This window comes from Etheostoma cragini, chromosome 10 (genome assembly GCF_013103735.1).
Source record: "Etheostoma cragini isolate CJK2018 chromosome 10, CSU_Ecrag_1.0, whole genome shotgun sequence".
NCBI lineage: Eukaryota > Metazoa > Chordata > Actinopteri > Perciformes > Percidae > Etheostoma > Etheostoma cragini.
In genome coordinates, this window is record NC_048416.1 from 15412478 (window position 1) to 15435497 (window position 23020).

General features: G+C 41.4%; 2 protein-coding genes across 4 annotated transcripts in view; both read left to right on the forward strand.

Moving 5' to 3' along the window:
- The first annotated feature begins 7821 nt into the window (after nucleotides 1-7821).
- si:ch73-233f7.1 (uncharacterized protein LOC100537710 homolog) lies at nucleotides 7822-14822 on the forward strand. Of its 2 annotated transcripts, XM_034884071.1 has the most exons (4): nucleotides 7825-10642; nucleotides 13178-13236; nucleotides 13431-13558; nucleotides 13958-14822. In XM_034884071.1, exons 1-4 carry the CDS (start codon nucleotides 8120-8122, stop codon nucleotides 14272-14274), a joined length of 3027 nt encoding a protein of 1008 aa, XP_034739962.1. In that variant the 5' UTR covers nucleotides 7825-8119; the 3' UTR covers nucleotides 14275-14822. The 2 variants fall into 2 exon arrangements, with proteins under 2 accessions (XP_034739963.1, XP_034739962.1); XM_034884072.1 differs by lacking the exon at nucleotides 13958-14822 and having other exon boundaries at nucleotides 7822-10642; nucleotides 13412-13513.
- A 6207-nt stretch (nucleotides 14823-21029) lies between these two features.
- pcdhb (protocadherin b) overlaps nucleotides 21030-23020 on the forward strand; it is a 2725-nt gene continuing 734 nt past the window's right edge. The window contains exon 1 of one of the 2 annotated variants that reach the window (XM_034882904.1): nucleotides 21030-22999. In XM_034882904.1, the coding sequence (XP_034738795.1) occupies nucleotides 21185-22999 (1815 nt within the window). In that variant the 5' untranslated portion in view covers nucleotides 21030-21184. The remainder of the gene's footprint in view (nucleotides 23000-23020) is intronic. The other variant, XM_034882903.1, reaches the window with a different exon arrangement.

Consider the following 23020-nt stretch of genomic DNA (forward strand, 5'->3'; position numbering starts at 1 on the left):
CCCCCTCCCTCCATCTCTGATGATTTTAGCAGAGGTGTGACTCATTGGGCATCAAGCCACAATGTCAGGTAGTTAGGGGAGGGCAGAGATGAGGTGGCGAGAGAAAGAGAGAGCAAGAGACTGAGAGAGAGAGAGAGAGAGAGAGAAAAAGAGAGAATGAGAGGGGGAAGGAGAGTTGTTTTATAAGTAGTGAGGTAAGGGGGGGGTAAGAGATATGCAAAATGGAGTGGAATGTGCAAGAGGAAAAGAGTGAGAGTAAAAGTGGGAGACTGGGGAGAGGGAGGGGTGTAAAGTCAGCACAAGGAAAACATAAAAAAGGAGGGAAATGAATAATTTCTGCAAATGGTTTCCGTCACAATTTACTTTTTTCCTTGTTGCATGTTTTCTCGATTGCTCTTGTGTTTTGGCCATGGAGCGCACTGTGAGCTGACCAATGTGTTTATGTGCAAACCTGTTCATGGGCAGGCCTCCACTCATGCCTTTTTATGCTTTAAAGTAGCTAATTACCGAGGGGGTCATTAATATACGCACACCTCCCAATAAAAAGACCTGGAGGAAATAGGGCAGTGGAGAAAAGAGGGATGGTTGGGAGAAGGGTGCAGAAGATAAAGAGAGAAGGGAAGGAAGCAAAGGAAGGGAAATGGAGGTATAAGACAAAAGAAAAGTTCTGTGATTATGATGATTTGGAATGAAGAGAGGGTAACACAGGCACAGGCTTGTCAATCAACTGTCTTTGTGGCCCCTTAGGCAGGGGCTCTCCACCCTCCTCTCCATGAGCATTGGCACTCATCCACAGCACACACACACACTCACACACTCGCACACACGCACACACGGCTGATAATATGAACAATCTTGTATTTTCTTTCTTGTGATGAGACGTTGTACTGAATGATTTTGTTTAATATGCCCAAAGGTTCAGGTCACCCTGAGGACACACATACACATGTGCACACATGCACATCCACACAGAGAAACTCACACACACTTGAGCTTTGACTTCTGTCCTCAGTAGAAACTGAGCCAAAACCATGTCTCCGTCTCTTCTCTGTCTCCCTTTTCCCTTACTTTTTTCCTTCTCTGGTTTTTCTTCCTTCCTAAACATCTCAGATCATCTTGTTGAAATCCCAAGAAATCATAAACGTAATCATTACATGAGATTGTCTTAAAACAGGATGATGATTTATACTTTATTTCACTGATTGAGACCAAAACATTCCCATGATGTTGTTTGCAATGTTTCAGGTATAGCTGAACTCCATGGAGCTTCTCTCTCAACACTGTCACCTTCAAATCACTCTCTCTCACTGAACACACCACTCAGAAAAAGAGATGCCACTGTTCGCCTATCTCTGCTTTACTTTGGACAGAACATAAGGAAGCATGGGTAAACAAAAAAGCAGCTTTGCATAACTTAGGATGAACTTCTGCTTGTTTTTAATGTGCAAATACAACCTGATGTGTACTCACTCAATCAAAACTACATTTTTACTGTGGTGCTGGTGTTGCATCTGTGCGTGCTTATGCACATCATGTGATTAATTGGAGACAGGCCTGATCCATCCAGTGTATTTCAGCAGTGGTGACAGAGGCATGGGGAAGATCAAAGTCATCCTGATAGATTGCTATCGCCACTCCCACCTGTTCCCTCTGGAATTTCCTCTCTTCCCAGCATGTGTGCATGCGCGTGCATGTCTGTTATGTCTATCAGACTGTTTGTGTTTCTGCATGTGTGCCTGAGTTTGCATCTGTTACCAGGTAGACCTGGACCTCTGTTTGAGTCTTTGTATATGTGTGTATGTGTGTGTGTGTGTATGTGTGTGTGTGTGTGTGTGTGTGTGTGTGTGTGTGTGTGTGTGTGTGTGTGTGTGTGTGTGTGTGTGTGTGTGTGTGTGTGCAGTCTGTTTCAACACGTCTACATCTTGCGGGAATCTTATAATCTGGAGCTGGAATATGTGCTCATGTCTGTGTCTGTCTAGCCCTACTGCACCTCTCCCTTGCTTTCTTTCTATTCTATTTTTCTCTTACTCTCTTTTTTCTCTCACACTTTGACAGCTCTAATAAGTTCAGTAGATCAGGTTACACCCCTCGATACATGCCAACTTCTCCCTGTTTTTCTGTACTCCCTCTAATTCTGTCTTCTTGCTTCTCTCTTTTGCCCGTTTCATATAAATGCTTTGTCTCACTAACAGACACTTTCTCACGAACATGAGGACATGGACACACACATGCATTTACAGGGTGTGAGACATAGTACATGCACGCACTGTCTCTACAGGCCTCTCAGGTTGCTGACATTTTCCATTTTCGTGCATATAAAGTAATAATAATAATAATATTAGTGGGTGTGACAGAGCAAGGGTCCATTTACTGCCATTGCCAGCCTCCTATAAATATCCCCCTTCTTCGGGGGAATCGGAGAAGCAGCAGAGACCTTCAGTTTACACAGCTGAGGAGCATGTGGACGAAACCCTCTATTCTCTCTCTTTCTCTCTTTTCCTCTCTCTCCTTCTCCCTATCCCCCCTCTTCATTTTTCTATCACTTCACTACTTCTGCTACTGTGTGTCTCTAACATGTTTGTGTTTTCTTTCTATGTATTCTCTTATCTCCTCTCACCTGCCTTCCTCCCCCATGATATCTTGCACCTATCTCTTTATCTCACCAGGCCTACCACCATTACTCTCTTTTTCTTTGTCTCCTCTGATAGATATTGTGATGACACTTTGGACAGAGTTCAGCAGGTTATTATGGAAACTGTGGAGAGTGATGAGGTGGAGCTAATTGCAGATGGAAGTCACCCTTCCTTTTAACACATCTCTTTGTTTTTTTTGTCTCTTCACTTCCCTTTGCCTTCTGCCTCCCTCTGTCTCACCTCAGCACACACACACATGCACACACGCACGCAGGCAGACACGTACACACACACACACATACACATACACACACACACATAAAACACAAAACATAAAAATATATAGCGTATGTACCTATAAATCTTTATTGCAAGAGCACGTTCTTCATCATATATGTGGGCCTAAATCCTATGTGTGTCTATCAGACAGACAGACAGAGAGAATAGTGGAAATTGTGCTTTGGCTCGTCTTTTATTGGTCTTTAGCTCCTCCTAGTGGATTTTATGTGTCAACGTGACAACCAGCCTATTCCTTTACCAAGAAGATTACGTCATTTAAAACTCAATCCGGGCATTACGTGAATTTGCCCGGTTTCACTTTAGACTTGCGGAATATGACGAGCAAAATTTAAAGATACATCGGCAGTAGACAGTCAGATTCAGTCACGTGCCTATTTTGAGAATTTGTATTTCGTAGGACTAAAAAAATTATAAAATAATCGAGATTCTCTAGGAATGAAGGCCTTTTCTAAAGGCTTTATTTTGGTTTATTGTGGCGAAATTAATACAATCATCCTCTACTGAAGGTTACTGCTCATTTTTTTAATGAATCGGTGAATGAGTCATGAATTACAACAGACCAAAAGCTATGGCAGCGTTACGAAGTTAAGCACATATCACCCCTACTTTTTAATTTAACTTTTCTGTTTCTTTGTAAATGAATTAATCGTGTTTATTCAACATTCACGCATTGCTTGCTTTTCAATTGAAAACCAACTATCATTTCCTCCTGCTTATGTTAGGCTCTTTATCTCAAAACTACAAGCTAAAACCCTTATTATCCCAATAAAAAAGTTATATATGAGAATAAATAATCTACTATGATTGTGTTATGATATTGTATTTTAGGATCTTACACCCACGTGTGAAACACCACGTGGCGTTTGTGCTTTGTCCAGCATTATGTAGCCTACTCCGAATCTGATTTAGAAAAATAAATATAAATGATGTAAAGAATAAATAAATAAATTCCACTGTTCTTATTGCGATGTATCCTCCCTAGAAATAACATGTCACTTTAGTTGGTGCTATTGACGTGTTGGTCAAGGGTGAGAGCAGCTCAGACACTGTATGGCCCAGCATGTTACCATGGACACAACCTGGTGCTCTCCACCACATGATCACATGAATTCCTTTAAAGTGAGTTAGTCTATCAAGTGGTTAAAGTCATAACGTAAAGGCCATTATGTACTAAAATATAAGGTAGCTCAGAACTTTCTAAAATTAGCTAATTATTTGAAGCACTTAAACCGGATAACTGTAGGCCTACTGACATTTTTTTTTGTCAGGGACATAATTTATTCAAAAGACAGAGACAATTTATATCAGATGTCCCCCACCAGATGCTAATCCTAAAAATCGAATAAAACCACATATGGTATAAGGTTATTCTCTACAAAGAAGGTTAATGACAAACACAATACATACGTCTGTACCATACGCACCAATAAATAACGCAACAATAAAACATTACAATGATGAAATAATAGAAATAATAGTTTCAGATATAACAAAGGTAAAGCTTTGGATCACAGCTGCGCGGTTACTCAGGTTATTGGATCAGACAACACATCTGATTACAGTAGAAATACTGTATAGTGTTTTGGCCATAGTGTATGTTATACCGATCAACATCCGGTAGATGGCGCACTAAAACCACAGATTAAAAAATAGACCCAAAACACTACAGACAATAAATAACTGCCTCTGATGGTTTCAAAGTCTCGACGGCAGATAATTAATTGACAAATCCTGATATGTGCTTCGGGAAATGTCAATTAATTAGCTTTTAGTGCGTTTTTGCCCCGGCTTTCTTTTTTCACATTAAGTGGTTGTAAGAGGAGAGTTCTGGGAGGGGACCTCTACAGAGGTTATTATATTATTTTATTTATTCACATAGATTGATAGCCTGCTGTGTAGACTAGGTGTCAAATCCAACGCCGGTAACACACTTCATCCTCACTTTGTCAGCAAACACCACAGTCTCAACTCATTTGTAGTCATATGTACAGTATGTACAAGTACCCTGCTGTGTGCATTGTTTATCGGACATATGTTTTTGAATATTGGCACTTTGAGTACATTTTCACAAATAAGCCTGATGAAGACTGTAGGCTGAAATACATTCATTTCCACAATGAATCCCCATGAACTGGTGGTTGATGAGTGGAGTTGATATTATGACATGGGTAGGCAGGCCACGATGTAAGTTTAAAACTTAACATTATGAAGGGCAGCTGTGTGTTGTTCTGTATGGAATGGAAGGCTATGATTGCATTGTGCATTTTATATTAATATTGGTGCAGGAGTAATCCTCTCTTTAGTGCCTGAGCAAAAAAAATATTGATAAAGTAAAAGAAACAGAGCTTTTCTTTTCATACTATGCCTTTTTTAATGGGACCCTTCTATTGCTCAGCACACTGTTGCTGTGATGTCACTGAGATTATTAATAGCCGTACTTATTTCCACATATTGTTACACTGTTGGGCAGTACCCAGTAGATGGCGCCACACGATCAAAAACGAGGTGAAATGAATCTGTTGGCCTCATGTGTGCACATTTGGGGTCAAATGAAACTCAACTTGAAATCCCTTAAAACTGAAACATGTAGCCTACTTCTTACTTTTGAGAATGTGAAAGAAATCATGGAAAGTTTCCTACCATTAGTCCTTTGCCATCCATGATCCACCAGGTAGCTGCTGAGTGGTAGTTCAGAGAAAGTAATGGTCCTGCTGTCGGACAATGGGGTGAGCGAGGCGATAGGGGCGGGTGAGACCGGCTTAATGCTGCGTGGAATGCATGTTAATGTAACAGGCACCGAGGGACCGCCGGTCGGAGTGCTTTGGGATTATTTATCACAAAACATTTGTATTCTTCCGTCGGAGAACGGTTGATCCCGGATAGCTGCCCACTAATCCTTCACTCCGTTAATTAAAAAGAAGAGGAAAGCAATGGAACTGGTGGTGGTGATTTTTTTTCTTTTCCAGAAATGTAATCATTTCTGGAGAAGCTTAACCATCTGCTTGAGGTTAAGTCTGCAAGCAGATTGTGTTTTCTGCTTATTTAAACCTGAGGATTTCAGTTTTTTCCTGAAAAGGGGAGGGTGTTGCACTTCGGGGGCTGCTTACAAGACAGGTCGGAGGACACTTTGTGTGCCAAGGGGGAAAGTTAAAGTGATAGTACGTATTGTTTGGCATCTTATTCCATAATGAGAATTTAAATTAAGTAATAGTATGTCTTTTTATTTAGAAGTAAATCGTGACCGCTTAACCTTTAAATACCAGACTATATAGTATACAGAAACGATATCCCACCCCCATATCCTGAATCCTAAAGTTATTCGTCTCTTGAAAGAGAAATGTCACAAACAACCACAACTTTATCTCCAATCTGAATTATTATCCCCACTACCCCCGTTTGATGTCGTTTTCAAGGGAAAAGATCACAACAACAATTAACATCAGCGACGCTTGGTTTCCCTATCCATTCTTACAGAAGAGCAACCATCAACACAATTTTCGACAGAGGTTTTGGGGGCAGTTAACCAGAAAAGGTAGCGTATAGTGTAAAAGAAAAGGCTGACCCTAGGAAGTAGAGATGTTTGTTTCTCGTTAGTTCTTTCTCATCTCCCATTCGCTTTTTTTCTTTCTTATTTGGTAGCTAACAAGCTCAGCGATGCCCGGAGGCCAAGGCTGTGTCCTCAGTCCCAAGAAGAGACTTTCAGATTTCAAGCCACTGTTTTACATTAGGATGCCACTCGTGTCTGTCTGGAGACGAACCCAAATTCACAAAGGCATCCTTCAGTTTCTCTCTCACTCACTCTCTCTCTCTCGCTCTCCCTTTCTATCTCTCTTTCCCTCTCTCTGCTGTGGTTCATTGGTTGTCTTACTGACCAGGATGAACAGAAAAAGATTAGATCTGAACAAACATGTGCAGCACTCTAAAGAGGCCCGAGTTGTCCTCTTTGTCCTATAAAAACTACTCTGCTCAGTGGTAGAACTTTGATTTACTGAAGGCACTTATTGCAGTCAAAAATTGTAGTCCTCGAAAACATCCTTCATGCTCTCTCTTTCTGAAACTGTAAACACATCACCTATGGAATATTTATCTAATCCCAACTATAATACCTGATTAGAGACAAGTATGATTACGGCTTTATGACATTGCTTTTACGTTAATTATGTGGATACATGTTCAGGCCTACTTAAGTAAATTAATGTCGTGTAACGCGCATTTGTATGAGAGTATCGCGTTCATTGTCACTGTATTAATTTAAGCCGCAGCATGTAGGAAAGGTTGTTTTTGTAAAACCCAATTTCGTGTATGATTATTAATGAATGGGACTGTTTTTGCAATGTGGGCATTCATCTTCAAAGAGCTCTCATTAAAAAGCATATAATCCCAGGAGCCTACTGGCAGTGGCTACTGGCTCGTTTTTATGTTGACGAGTTGGGGGTGATAATGTGTTGCAAGGCACAGCGACTGAGCGCACGTAGGCTAGTAGCTATAATGAGGGTTACAACAAATCAAGGTAAAATAATGTTTGCTACCAATGCCATCCTGGGCCTGTAGGGCAATGTGGTCACATGACAAATCCTTGTCCATCCTCATCTGTTAAATTTAACCTAGAAAACGAAACCCACAACACAATTTGTCCCCTAATCCAAATCTGGCTCTGAAGTCTGGTGTCAAATTTACGCCTTGTCGTCTCTTTAATGGGTCAGAGGAACATAGGAGGATGAGGATGTGAAAGGGTTAAATGTCTCCAGTAATTAGAGTCGCACTTCGCGTCAGCGTCCTCCAATACGGAGCTGCGAGAAGCTACGTCCACCCACCCCCTCTCTCTCCCTCTCTCTCCCTCTCTCTCTCTCTCTCACACACACACAAACACACATACACACACACGCCTACCCACCAGCTCCTCCGAGTGTCTAATACACTGGAAAATCAAAGCGCGAGCCTCACCCGTTCACACACCACCAGTGTTGCGCGTGGAGCACAACAGAGATAGATAGAGAGAGAGGTACTTTCACTCTCCTCACCTCTCAGCTTAACTATCTAGTAAACTTATGTGTTCAGATAAATGTTACAAACTTAGAGCTACATTTGGGACAGTCTGTTTGTTTGTATGTACTTTTTAGCTACAGTTGAATGGCTTTATGAGGCGACAGATGTCTGGGTGAGGTGATTTTACGCACGCGGCTGAAATGGATCACAGACTCCCCAAAGGCAGTTGGGTACCGGTTACTGGGCTGGTAGTATGTCTGCTTTTGTGTGCGTGTGTAGTGGACTTGGTTCTTGCGCAAATTCGGTACTCCATTCCAGAAGAGCTGGAGCATGGAGCATTTGTGGGAAACATTGCCGAAGACCTGGGCTTGGATGTGGCCAAGCTGTCAGCCCGCCGGTTTCGTATAGTTTCCGGCGCAAAGAGACAATATTTAGAAGTGAACTTGGAGAATGGTATCCTCTTCGTCAACGAAAAGATAGACAGAGAGGAGCTGTGTGAACGAAGCCCGAGCTGTTTTTTACACTTGCAAGTGGTAATTGAAAATCCATTAGAACTGTACCGAGTGGAAGTAGAGATTTTAGATGTGAATGACAACTCCCCTAGTTTCCCATGGAGCGAGTTTAATCTTGACATCACAGAATCGGCTGCGCCAGGCTCTTGTTTCCCGTTAGAGAGCGCACAGGACCAGGACGTGGGCACCAACTCTCTTCGCTCTTACCAGCTGAGCGCAAACGAGCACTTTGTACTGAATATCCAGACGCGCAATGATGGAAGCAAGTTTGCGGAGCTCGTGCTGGACACCCCACTGGACCGGGAACAGCAGAAAAAGCACGAAATGGTTTTGACTGCCTTTGACGGGGGGTCACCGGAACGCTCTGGGACAGCATTGATTACTATTACAGTGTTAGACGCAAACGATAACGTGCCCGTATTTGACCGATCACTGTACCGAGCAAGTATGGTGGAGAACGCACCTAGGGGGACGCTGGTGCTGAAGCTGAACGCCACAGACCTGGATGAGGGCTCGAATGGGGAGGTGACCTACGCGTTTAGCGGGCACGCACCCCTCAAGGTGCGCGAACTGTTCAGCGTGGATCCATACACTGGTGAAATCCGAGTGAAGGGCATTGTGGACTATGAGAAATCCAGCGTATATGAGCTGTATGTGCAGGCAAAAGACAGAGGACCCTTGGCTGTGGCAGTACACAGCAAAGTGCTGGTAGACATCCTAGATGTGAATGACAACGCGCCCGAAGTCATCCTCACATCAGTGTCTACTCCTGTCCAGGAAGACGCGCCACCGGGCACGGTGATAGCCGTTATCAGTGTAATGGACCGGGACTCGGGAGAGAACGGAAACGTTGACTGCCAGATTCCGAGCAACGTTCCCTTTCAGCTCCATTCATCTTTTAAAAACTATTATACTCTGGTGACAAGTGAGTTTCTGGACAGGGAAACGGTGTCAGAGTACAACATCACCCTCACAGCCCGAGATTTGGGCTCTCCTTCGCTCTCCACTAGGAAAACTATCCTCGTTCAAGTGTCTGACATTAATGACAACCCCCCGCGATTCTCTCAACCTTCATATACAGTTTATGTGACCGAAAATAATGCCCCGGGCGCGTCCATTTGCTCTGTAACTGCATTCGACCCCGATTCTAATCAGAACGCATATCTTTCTTATTCCATTCTCGAGGGTCAGATTCAGGGCATGCCCGTGTCCACTTATGTCTCAATCAACTCTGACAACGGCAATATCTACGCACTGCGCTCTTTTGATTATGAGCAACTTAGAAACTTTCAGATTCTGGTACAAGCGCAGGACGCTGGTTTCCCCCCTCTCGCCAGTAATATCACAGTCAACGTCTTTGTCTTGGACCAGAACGACAATGCACCTGTTATTGTATCCCCGCTGCCAAAAAACGGCACAGTGGCCACAGAGGTGGTTCCGCGGTCAGTAGATGCTGGGTATCTGGTTACCAAAATAACAGCGTTAGACGCAGACGCCGGGCAAAACTCCCGGCTGTCCTATCAGGTGTTGCAAGCTACAGACCCAGGGCTGTTTAGTGTGGCTCTGTACACGGGCGAAATCAGGACTATTCGCCGGCTAGTGGAAAAAGACGCAACAAGGCAAAGACTGGTAATATTACTCAAGGACAATGGGCAGCCGCCGCTCTCCGCCACGGTCTCCATTCTCCTCACAGTGGTGGACAGCGTGCCTGAGTCGCTGTCAGATTTCGGAGACCTCACACTCAGCCCACAGCCCCCCTCAAACCTCGCTCTCTATTTGATCGTGTCACTGAGCACAATATCTTTAATATTCCTTGTGGCTATTATCGTGCTGGCTGTGATCAAGTGCTACAAGGACAGGGAGACCATTAGCGGGTACAACCTCCCCCCGTTTGCCTGTTGTTGCTGCGGGGGGTTTCAGCCCGATCCGCCTCCAGAGGTGTTCAAAAAATCCAACCTCAACCTGCAGATTTCATCCGCGGCTAAAGTGCCTACGAACTGTATGGAGGTGAATGGAAACAGCAGTCTCTCTCAGTCATATTGTTATAAAGTCTGCCTAACTCCAGAATCTGCCAAAAGTGACTTTATGTTTCTGAAGCCGTGCAGCCCCGGCAGCACGCCGAGGAACAACGAAGCGAAGAGCGCTGAAAACTCGTGGAACGCGCAAAGCCGGAGCGCATCTGTGAACAACGGATCAACTACTCCCAATGAGGTACAATGAAATCAGCGTATAGTACAAGACCCGAGAGCTCATGTTCATTTAAATCCGTCTGTTTCTCTCACTGTCACAACAAAACCCATCTCAGTTTTCTATCTGATAAGCATCTAGACTGTGACTTTTTCCCATGAAGGTCAAATCACGTATTCCAGACAGATTTAAACCGGGGTTCTTCTCTCTCTTCTTAGTAAGTGTGCTAAACAGCATGTTGTCTCAACTGTTTTTATAACTCTGGCAATAATTTATCCTATTGTGCAGCCGTGGTAATGTTTTGCACCGGTGAAATGAAATGAGACGATGTGAGATTACATTTGAATTGACATGGTAATGAAAGTAAAGCCCTATCTTGCAAGGAGCATATTCTGTGCGCATACCATGGCTTATCTCTGAAGTGAGATTTCAATTACTGTGTGAGAGGAAGAGGAGAGTAGTTCAAGTTGTGTCCTCTGTTCAGTCTTGGTAACATTTTCAGGTGTCTTCACGACACGTTTTCGCCAATTAATTAAACGTGGAAAAGCTTTGAAGAATAATTCATGAACTTAATTATAATAGGTTGTGACCTGGGATACTAATGCATCATCTGGTGTCATTGGCACGTGCTTTTCATGCAGTGAGGGGGCACACACCTGCTCCACAGCACATCTACCTGAGTTTAAACAAAACGTCAAGGTTATACATAAGGGCAAGATGAATGGCAGTTATCTGAATTCACATGCTGGGGTCAGACTATTCTTTTTTTACCAGTCGGGTTTGCGACAAGCCTTCTTGTCCTCAAACTAACAATACAGGACATACAACCTCACTAACTATGCCTCAAGGGCACAAGCACGGCTGGACCATTATACTACACACAATGTGGCATATTCGCATGGGAGGGGGCTGTCCATTATTGATGAAAAATGGCAAATGGATGGTTTTGGGAAGACAGGGGAGGACATCGAGAGGGGAGGGGGCAAGGAGAAGAAGGGGGTGCAAGGACATCACTAGACTGAGACGTGGACCGCCTGTAGATCGGCCCCGACGTTGTCCTCTGAATGCGAGGAGAGCGGTAGGGAGAGAGAGGGGGGGGAGAGAGAGAGAGAGAGAGAGAGAGAGAGAGAGAGAGAGAGAGAGAGAGAGAGAGAGAGAGAGAGAGAGAGAGAGAGAGAGAGAGAGATGTGGTTTCATATTTGTCGAGCAAGGTTGTGGAAGACAGGAGAGAAAGGAGGGGGGCATAGAAGGAGGGTGAAGGAAGGAGACAAGGAGAAAGAGAATTTACATAGGCAGGATGTCTGCACTAGTGTTTTCTAATTGTAATAGACTGGGCAGTAGATCGTAAATATGGGCGTATTGCTCATTGTCGCATCCATTTTTTCATTAAAACGCAGAGCGACGAAGACTCAGGGCCATGGTACCGTACTTCACCAGACTGAGAAATGTCAGTCCGGTCACTGGCACATGCACCTCTGGCCACAAGAGGGATTTCGAGGTCACGGTGAATGTTCTGCCTGGAGCTATGCTCCTTCAGGAGAATGTGTCCTTCCTGTCGTTAATTGGTTCCCGTAATTCACCCGGTGGTGTCCCTCAGCGTACCCATATGAGTCGTCGTAAGGTCGTCAGTGACACATTAAACCTCAAAGACAAATCTCAATTAAACTATTTGTGTATTACGCAAAGAAAGTACATATGCCTGCTTAAGTTGATGAATTGAAGGTGAAAAGAGAGATACTCAAGCGTGTAAGACATGTGCGTGTACGTGTATGCGTGCGCGTGTGTTTAGCTGTCTTGGGTTGTGCATATACAGCTGCAAGGACCTCAAAGTTTCCAAGGCTCTCTGTGAGACTTTTAATTAAAAACCTTGCTCGAGGAGCATCAGGCAAATATTAATGTAAAAATGATGCATAAAATCCACAAAACAATGACGTGTGTAATTTTCTTAATTTCCTCCCTGGCACGGTTTCTTTGAAGATCAAAATCATGTTTCGTTTCATCCCGGTGGGGTTCTAATTGGTTTTGTGCGTAGTTGGCGGGACGTGTATTTTGAATAATAAGACGCTTACGTCGCATTCTCCATGTTAACAACTTTTAAGGGAATTAATAGAGCGTGGAATCCATACTATGGGACTCAGAGCCGGAATAAATATCTCACGGGTGCTCTCATTCACCTCTCACGCTGTGCCACAGACGATAACAGCAAAATTAAGTGACAGGCGAGTTGTAGCTGGAGGCAACAGCATCTCCGCTCTTAAAAACGCTGCTCTGCCAAACATCCACAAGGCGGCAGCCGCGATCCATGTAAAAAGAGTCATGTCTCCATTACAGGACAAGCACAAAGATATACTGCTCCTCATGTCAATTATCACTGACCTCTACTCATCCAAGGGGACAGAATGAACAGGCTTTGTTTGTTAGATCTGATTGAAACTTGCTTTGAAAAGAGACATTTCTCAAACTAGACCTGGACAGTGACATTGCATTGCATGTGCCTTTACATGGAGATTTAGTATTTTGTTTTTGAAATTTAATTATGTCATGCTATTTTTCCGGCAGCTGAAGCAGCCAAACACAGACTGGTCTCTCACAAAGAATCAGAACTCCTCCATTAAAAGGTACACTTTTTGAACGTTGACATTTGTTCTTTTATAACCCAGATTAAAGCAATTGTACTAAAGCATAAAATGTTCACATACTGAGGTGAAGTACAGAGCCTGCATAAAGATCACTTGCGTTAGAATGGATATAAATATTACATTTACATATGAGTAAAGTGTGTTGTCATTACAGACTGGTATCTTGTTTGCAGTTATAACTCTATCAACATGGATGGCACCCTCATGCGTAAGGCAATGCATGCAGACCCAGAAAACTATGTCACCTCCATGGGGCCTGGACAGTACTGGACCTGGGGTACTCACATGAGAGGGATGAAAGGTAAAGAGAGGCCAAAGAGTGACCTACAACCAACTATAGGGTTATGTATACATTTACTGTATGTTGTGTACACAAGAACACATATTTACAACATACAACACAGCACACATCTATGCTTTTGGGTATTAACATCTGTTTTCTTTTGTTTTTGCCTTTATTGGTTTGTTGGTATAGACTTAACTCATCTCCACTGACACTACCGGAAGCAGGGTTATATTCATATCTCATCATTATAGTTCTGTTTTGTATTTTTGTTGCTTATGTCATCGTTTACTGTCACTCAACTTTGTTTCAGAAAAGCGCTATGCAAATGAATATAACACTCCAGCCGTAAGTCAATATTGAATAATTAAGTAGCTGCTTTTCCTCTCCTTTCTTCTTATCTATGTCATACTACAGACTATAAGATGTCTCCTTCAACCACTCGGGTCCCCTCTCGCCCCTGGACTCCTCGGTGCACACCTCCTCCCCAACAGCAGCAGCCATCAATCCCACCCCACCCTCAATTGCATCCTCCCACACACCCACCACCTGACTACCACCACAATGTGTACATCCCTGGGACGCCATCAGGATTTTGCACCCTGAGGCCCGCAGCACCCCGAAGCGAGCTGGATGTCCACAATTCCTTCTCTACCTTTGGCAAGAAGCGACGTCTTCAGATGTCTCCCCAAGGAGAGGCTGCAATTATAAATAATGACCTGTACAATGACTGACTTTTCAATGACTTTCTGAATAAATGATTAAAAATGACAGATAACCTCATGTGAATAGGAAGAGACCATTCAGTACATACATTTATGAACAAATCATTTACAAATGGGATAAAAAATACAGAGGATTTGCAAAAGAGAAATAATGAATAAACAATCCATTATGGCAAACATGCTGAATGGAAATTAAGTCTGACGGCTATGTATGTGTCTGCCTATTATTATTATTATTGTTATTATTATTATTATTACTATTATTATGACTACTATCATTATTATTTAGACAATCAAACTGGAGCAGCAATTACATCCAAAATGTTTTGAAAAAGCATTAGTAGACAAAAATTTTGCACATCATTATGAAGTTATATTTTTGATTTTATGAAAAGAAAAGGTGTTTTCTCGTATGTTTGTTTGCTAACAGAGTGTTTGTGAATATGACACATAGTAGGATAATGTATATGCAAGCTGCAACAGGATGCAGACAACTGTAAAGCGGGGAGGTTCCCCAAATATGTACTGTACAAATTTATGAAAATAAAGTATTTTTTGCATATGGTCTTCCTTATGTCTCTTGGACATGCTAATTCATAAAAAAGGCCTAACCCAACCCATGATTACTGATACACGCAAGCCTTCAAACACAGATTCAGTCGATTTACATAGATAAAGCATTTAAATGTGAATTCTCCAGATCTATGTATTATTAGCTTGAGTCAAGTATTTTGGGGTAAAAAAGTTCCACAGCTTCTCTTACAAGGGTGGAAATCTTTTTGCCTTGGTAAGCTGTTTTCCACAGCGAGGAACAAACATAGTAAAATGCTAACATATGCTAATTGGTGTGCTTGCATTTCCATTTGCCCGCAGAGAATAGTGAGGTTCATTAACTGAACAAACAGAACCTCCTCTCTGTTTCTTTCTCTGTCTTTCTCTCTCTCTCTCTCTCTCTCTCTCTCTCTCGCTGTCGAAATATCACTTTAATTAAGACCACAGACATGCATACAAGCATCAGGGGAAGAGGGCTCAGCTCAAATGCCACACCTGGATGTAAGCTAGAGGGCCTGTGACTTTTCTTTCTGTGCCCTTTTACAGCTTACGTCTCAGGGAATTAGTTTCTAGCATCAACAGATTAGAGCTGGCCACTGGCCAGAAATGAGCAGGATAATTAGGTTGTTTTATGGCTCAGATTGAAAATAATTCAGTTAATAAGGAAAGAGACGTCCCTAGAGAACATGGAGGGGAGAAGGCTAACCTTCTCTGCAGTAAGGTGATCCCTAGGGACGGCTGAAGGGGCAGCCGCATTTAGGTCAGCTTGGCACACTTTCAGATGAGTGAGGAATAAAGCTCTGTTCTATGAACAGAGGTGTGGGATTATTCTTACTTTCTGCTGCAAGAAAGTAAAAGATAGAAAATAGTCATTTTAGGTTCATTTAGGATAAGTAAAAAACATGTTCAGAAATATCAAATAAATGTGTCAGCTATGTCTACACCTGAAGACCAAACCAATAGGCTTTTAAAGTCTGTGTTTGGTGAAATTGTAATAAAATTATAGTGTTGTCACTGGTGAAATTATAGTAATTAAAAGGTATAACATTTTACAGTAATTTCCGTTACAGCCATATGATACTCAACACATGGCAACTATTGTAACTTTCCATCCTTGGTCCGTGATGGTCATTTGCATTGGGAACTGTCTATGGTCATGGTGCTGAAATAGTTTTGACCAAGTTGTTCTTTCCAAGCCAGCTGAAATTCCATCTATCGTCCACCAGATGGCGCACATGGTACAACTCAATGAAGACTGGGGCAGTATGTTATGTTAAATTTACGTTTCCTATGATGGCGAAGGAATGTCCCGGGACAGGGTTATTGAACATTCAGGTGTACCCAGGTTTTTATCAAAATAGTGGATGTAATTGTATTTATCCATGATTCACACCCAGTCACAATTAATGCGCCTATGATCATGATCATGAACGCTTGCACCATGTGGCAAAGCAACATATTTCTCCAGCAGATGGCATCATTGAGTAAGAATCAATGCACACCAACGAGACAGTCTGAGGTAAGGAGGGTTGATTCATTTTACATTTAAAACTCAGGGTGTGTGGGGCTGGGAGGTTGCAATGACGTAAGCCAAAAAGACTGTCAGACAAAAGCAAAATGAGCTGAGGAATATAGAGGGGCATAATTAACTCTCTTTTCTTGGGACGGACACACATACTGAAACCACAAACAACAATAGTCAGTAGTATTATATATTAAATCAAAGCCCTGTTTCTGATCTCACTTTAATATATAAAAACAGAGCAGATACATATAGAAATATTTATACACAATTTACATCTTGAAAATGAATATCCTGAAAATGTGTGCAAATACAGACTTGGTGTGTGTGTGTGTGTGTGTGTGTGTGTGTGTGTGTGTGTGTGTGTGTGTCTGTCTGTGTTGAAAGTTACTGCTGTTAAAAGTTTTTAAGGTATGCAAGAGTTTACAGATTCATAACCTTGGCCTTACCGAGACAACAGAGAGGCTCTGATTGGCTTCATTGGCATAAAAACAACTTTTCCAGATGTAACAGCATGATTTATGGTTTCAGTACTATAGCATAACCTGGTGCTCTGTTGACATCAAGTGACAAGAAGAAGAAGGTAATAAAAATTAGGTGGAAAATTAAGAGTTTTTTTTATTTGTAATAATTTAATTTCAGTAAATTTGTAGGTGACACTTTATACTTTAACCATCATTAATAGATGGTAAATTGATTGTTAATTCATCTTAAGTTAATTGCCATTTAACTGTTAGCCTACCGTAATTTTACCGTTCAACAATTAAATTAGTAAACTATTAGTAGTGCTAACTAGTTTATTGTTACACACGTTATATCCCTCGTATACTATGTTAGGTATCGAGTAATGATTCAAAAATGTTTGTTAACCTTCAAGAAACCACTTGTAAAACATCTATAAACATTACATCATAGAAGGATGGACCAGATATTCCTAACACTTTATAAAAGGTTTTAGTGGTTTGTAAAGAGTCTATAAACAGTGTCTGGATGGTTACTATAAAGTTGAAACAGATGACTGTAATACCTTGTTAAATTGTAAATAAATACTTTGTAAACCATTAATAAACAATATCTGGATACTATTGTAAAGTTGCAACTGATGTTTTTCATACTTAGTTATTGGTTAGTAAGTGCTTGGTAAAGCAATGATCCAACTGTTTGCTCTTCATTAAATTATATGAAAAAAATATCTATAGGCTCTACACTACTGGTCAAAGGTTTAGTGTCACTGACAAATTTCCATTTCACTCCCTTGTAGACAGAATACCAGTTGATCTGAGTGGCTGGCTGATCTTTGATGCAATATCTACATTGCCCACAATCACATTCGTCCAATCCTCCAAAGGCTCATTCTGTGTACTAACCTGATAGCATTTTAAAAAACTAACTAGAAAAGTATTGGAGAACCCTGTTGCATTTATGTGAGCACATAATGTAATCTGAACTGCTGCCCTGGTGAGAAAAACAATGCAACTGATCTCAGCTGGTATTCTGTCTATAATGGAGTGCAATTGAAATTTCTAAGTGACCTCAAACTTTTGACCGGTAGTGGACATACATATACACATATATATGTGAGTGTGTGTATATTTACTGTATACATACAGTACTGTGCAAAAGTCTTAGGCAGGTATGAAAAAAGGCTGTAAACTAAGAATGCTTTCAAAAACGGAAGTGTTAACAGTTTATTTTCATCAATTAACAAAATGTAGTGAATGAACAGAAGAGGAATCTAAATCAAATCAATATTTGATGTGACCAGTCTTTGCCTTCAAAACAGCATAAATTCCTCTAGGTACACCTGCGCACAGTTTGAAGGAACTCGGCTGGTAGGTTGTTCCTAACATCTTGGAGAACTAACCACAACTCTCGAAGATGTTGAGATCAGGGCTCCGCAGGGGCCATACTATCACTTCCAGGACTCCTTGTTCTTCTTTACACTGAAGATAGCCTCTCTGATGATACTGCATGATGGATAATTTTCTGTCTGTATTTCTGAGCAATGAGGACAGCATTAATCCTGACCAAATATCAAACTCCATTAGCAGAAATGCAGCTCCAAACGTGCAAGGAACCTCCACCATGCCTAATTGTTGCCTGGATATTGTACTGCTCTCCAGCCCTTTGGCGAACAAAGTGCCTTCTGCTACAGCCAAATATTTCAAATTTTGTCACTTCTGAGCTGAGGTCACTGCTGGACATCTTTCAATTTTGAAGGGAAATAAGCTAGACATGTTTTGCATCTGCTGCACTAAGTTTCCTTGGCCGACTACTGCATCTAAGATCCTCCATGTTGCCCAACTCTTTTCAAGTGCATGTGATGTGATTTAAATTTTTCTTTTGTTTGCACACTTTGCATTTTGCAAAGTGATCAAAATGAAGATTCATCATTTATATTTTGGAATAAATTCTTAGTTTACAGCCTTTTTTCACACCTGCCTAAGACTTATGCACAGTACTGTAATGTATACATATTTTTTTATACATGTTGCAACTTTATAATAACATCTAGACACTGCTTATAACCAAATTACAAACCAACCAGTAACCAATGAAAATAATAAATGAACATAATAAATAATAACTAAGATGGTTTGCAAAGTATTTATTAACAATTTAACAAGGTATTATAGTTATCTGTTGCAATACAATTTTATAATTAATAATAATTAATAATTAAATATTTTGGGAAGCTTATCATATTTTTTTTTTGATTCTGTAGCTTGTGTTGTTATTGAATTACATTATATTGTAGGTGTTCCTTTAAGTTTTGTACAAGATAAGTGGTGAGTGGGTTTCTGTGTTTGAGGGAAAAAAAGACCCTTGTGAATATGCAGCAGCTCTATATTTCTAAAACTAAGTTATGAGTAAAAAAGCTGAAAGGGACAAGTTAAAGAAACCAAGAAAAGATGGAAAAATCTACAAAAGACATTAAATGACATATACATTATACAGTCGTATAAATTGTCACAAAAGTTAGATATATTTCCATCATTTACACTTTCAAAATAACAAAATAATGGCGTCTGCAAAAGTTTGGTTACCCTGCAGAGTTAATACCTTGTACTTCCCCCTCTGGCAAATAACACAACTTGTAAACGCTTCTTGTAGCCAGCCTAGAGTCTTTCAATTCTTGTTTGAGGTATCTTTGCCCATTCATCCTTACAAAAGTCTTCCAGTTCTTCAAGATTTCTGGGCTGTCTGTCACGCACTGTTCTTTTAAGGTCTATCTATAGATTTTACATTATGTTAAGGTCAGGAGATTGTTAAGGCCATGATAAAACCTTCAGTTTACGCCTCTTGAAGTAATCCACAGTGGATTTTGAGGTGTATTTAGTATCATTATCCATTTGTAGAAGCCATCTTCTCTTTTACTTCAGCTTTTTCACAGAAAGCATCAAGTTAGCGTCTGAAATTTTATTTAATCCCTTTTTCCTTCTATTCATGAAATGTTCCCTGTGCCACTGGCCGCAATACAACCCCAAAGCATGATTGATAAGTTGGAAAGAGGTTATTTCATTAAATTCTGTTCCCTTTCTTTTCCAAATGTACTTTTGCTCATTCTGGCCAAAAAGTTATAGTTCAACCTCGTCGGTCCACAAAACTTGTTTCCACAATGCATCAGGCTTGTTTATATGTTCATTTGCAAACTTCAAACACAGATTTTTTGGTGAGGACCTAGAAGAGATTTTCCTCTGATGACCGTCCCATGAAGACCATATTTGTACAAGTATCTCTTCATAGTGGAATGGTGTACCACAACTTCAGTGTCTGCCAGGTCTTTCTGGATGGATTGTGCAGTCAAATGTGGGTTTTGACTTGCTTTTCTCACAATCCTGCAAGCTGTTCTGTCTGATATTTTTCTTTGTCTTCAAGATCTTGCTTTAACTTCCACTGTTCCTGATGACTGCCATATCTTAATTACATTCGAAACAGAGAATATTGGCATGTGAAAACGTTTTGCTATCTTCTTTTAGCCTTCTCCTGCTTTGTGAGTGTCAACTATTTTCAGTTTCAGTTTTCTAGACAACTGCTTAGAAGAACCCATAGTACTGATTGTTGGGCCAAGGTAAGATGGGTCTGGGCATTTAACACCTTAAGATTGAAATCCCCTGGTCTTTTCAGATGATGATTGATAACAGTCCATGACACTGTCAGTCTCAGCTTGCCAAAGGGGGCGTTGCATGCCATAAACAATGCAGGGTGCCCAAACTTTTGCAGACGCCATTTTTTTGTTTTCTATATTTCTGTTTTGAAAGTGTAAATGATGGAAATAAAATCTAACTTTTTGTGACATATTATACGAATGTCTAATCTGTCATTTGATGCCTTTGGAGATTTTTCCATCTTTGCTTGGCTTCTTTATTTACATTAATACACATTTTTACCAGGGGTGCCCAAACGTTCTAACCCCACTGTATTTTGCAATCCATGGTAAAATACAGTGTAGTTTTAGTATACACATAAACTGAACCTGCTATTGTTTGTCGGAAAGTACAGGGGTAGCCCTTCCACAAATCCTGCTACATTTCACAGTCCTGTGAGAGCATACTTTGGCCAGTTTTTGGCCAACAAATCTGATTTTAACAGCCAAGTTACGTACAGTTTCTGTCACATGGTGTCACTGTTGACCACTAAAGCATAATGCATCTCCCATCTGGGGGCCATGACATACCCATTTGCAAAGGCTTTAGGATACTGCTTCAGGAAGATGTGCTTTTTATGCTTGAATTAAAAAAACGACCATACGGCATATCCTAAGATGTTTTTTTTCTGACCTTAAAAACCAACAAAAACAACACGTTTTTAGAATCTGGAGTATTGTCACCTGTAGACGAAATTATGAATTTTTGGGCCACTGTCTTTGTCTTGTATGCAGTATGGCCCAGCGCTTTGTCTGTGACACGGTACACCATAGAGGAGGAGATGGAAAGGGGCTCTGTTGTGGCTAATCTTGCTGCGGATTTGGGACTTGAGCCTGGAGGTTTGGCCCAACGAGAGGTAAAACTTGACATTTTCCATAACAAAAAATATCTAGATGTCAATAAAAAGACAGGAGAGTTGTATATTGTGGAAAAGATGGACAGGGAATATCTTTGTCCGACAAAAACCACCTCCTGTTTTCTAAAGCTTGATGTTATAATAGAAAGCCCTTTACGTATCTTCAACATTGAACTTGGAATAACGGACATAAATGATAACGCTCCACATTTTCGACGAGACAGAGTGGAGCTCGACGTTTCAGAATCGGCAACACCGGGAGAGAGATTCTCCCTGCCTAATGGAGTGGATCCAGATGTTGGGATAAATACAATTAAAACATACAGACTTAGTGTAAGTGAAAATTTCAACATTGAAATTCAGACAGGCAGTGATGGAACTCAATATGTAGATTTGGTGTTGACTAAATCTTTAGACAGAGAGGAGAATGCTGTTCATAATTTAGTACTGACTGCTGTGGACGGCGGGGTTCCTGTGCGCTCCGGCACAGCCAATATTGATGTTAGAGTACAAGATACAAACGATAATCCTCCTCGGTTTGACAAGCAGACCTACACAATTAATATGACAGAAAATTCCCCGATGGGGACCTTAGTGATGAAGCTTAACGCTACAGATCGCGACGAGGGTCCAAATTCGGAGATAGTGTACTCATTCACCCTTTACACGTCGGAAAAAACACAAGACGTGTTTGCATTGAATCCTAACACAGGGGAGATAAGTGTGAAGGGTACTATTGATTATGAAGACATGAAATTGTATGAGATGCACATTGAGGCCAGAGACAAAGGGACGCATCCCTTGCTGGGGCAGTGTAAAGTAGTCGTCCACGTGGAGGATATGAATGACAATTATCCGGAAATTACCATAGAATTGGTAAAAACCACAGTGGAGGAGAACATCCAAGTAGGAAGCGTCATTGCTCTAGTAGGCATAAGTGACAGAGACACTGGAGATAATGGCAAAGTAAGCCTATCCATAAATCAGCTTATGCACTTTATTCTAAACAAATCATCAGATAGACCCTTCCATTACAAGCTTATAGTGTCTGAACCCTTGGACCGTGAATCAGTACCTGAATATGAAATCACACTGATTGTTTCAGATGCCGGCACGCCGCCTTTATCTGATAACGAAACAATAACTGTGCATCTATTAGATGTGAATGACAACGCGCCACAGTTCCCTCAGTCATTTTATACTATACGTGTAATGGAGAATAACGCACCTGGGGCCTTGCTCAGTTCTCTCACTGCGTTTGACCCTGACCTCCATGAAAACCAGTATCTAGTTTATTTCATCCTAGAGAAGGAGATAGCCAACACCTCCATGTCCATGCTGTTCTCCATCAATCCAGAGAACGGTAATCTTTACGCACTAAAAACCTTTGACTATGAGATCGAGAAGGAGTTTCTTTTCCACATCGAGGCCAGAGACTCTGGCTCTCCTCCACTCAGCAGCAACGTGACGGTCCACATCATCATTGTGGACCAGAACGACAACGCTCCGATTATTGTCTCTCCGTGGCGCGCCCACGGCTCTGTGGTGGAGGAAAAGATCCCCAGATCCACCGATAAAGGCTCACTCGTTGCCAAGGTCATAGCCTTAGACACCGACTCGGTGCACAACTCTCGGATAACCTACCAGTTTCTCCAGGTGACTGACGCCACCTTGTTC

What these genes read in the sequence shown, in the direction of transcription:
- si:ch73-233f7.1 (XM_034884071.1), top strand. Translation starts at nt 8,120, where the DNA reads ATGGATCACAGACTCCCCAAAGGCAGTTGGGTACCGGTTACTGGGCTG. An exon ending in CAGAACTCCTCCATTAAAAG is followed by an intron (nt 13,237 to 13,430) that starts GTACACTTTTTG and finishes TCTTGTTTGCAG; the next exon opens with TTATAACTCTATCAACATGG. An exon ending in TCACATGAGAGGGATGAAAG is followed by an intron (nt 13,559 to 13,957) that starts GTAAAGAGAGGC and finishes GTCATACTACAG; the next exon opens with ACTATAAGATGTCTCCTTCA.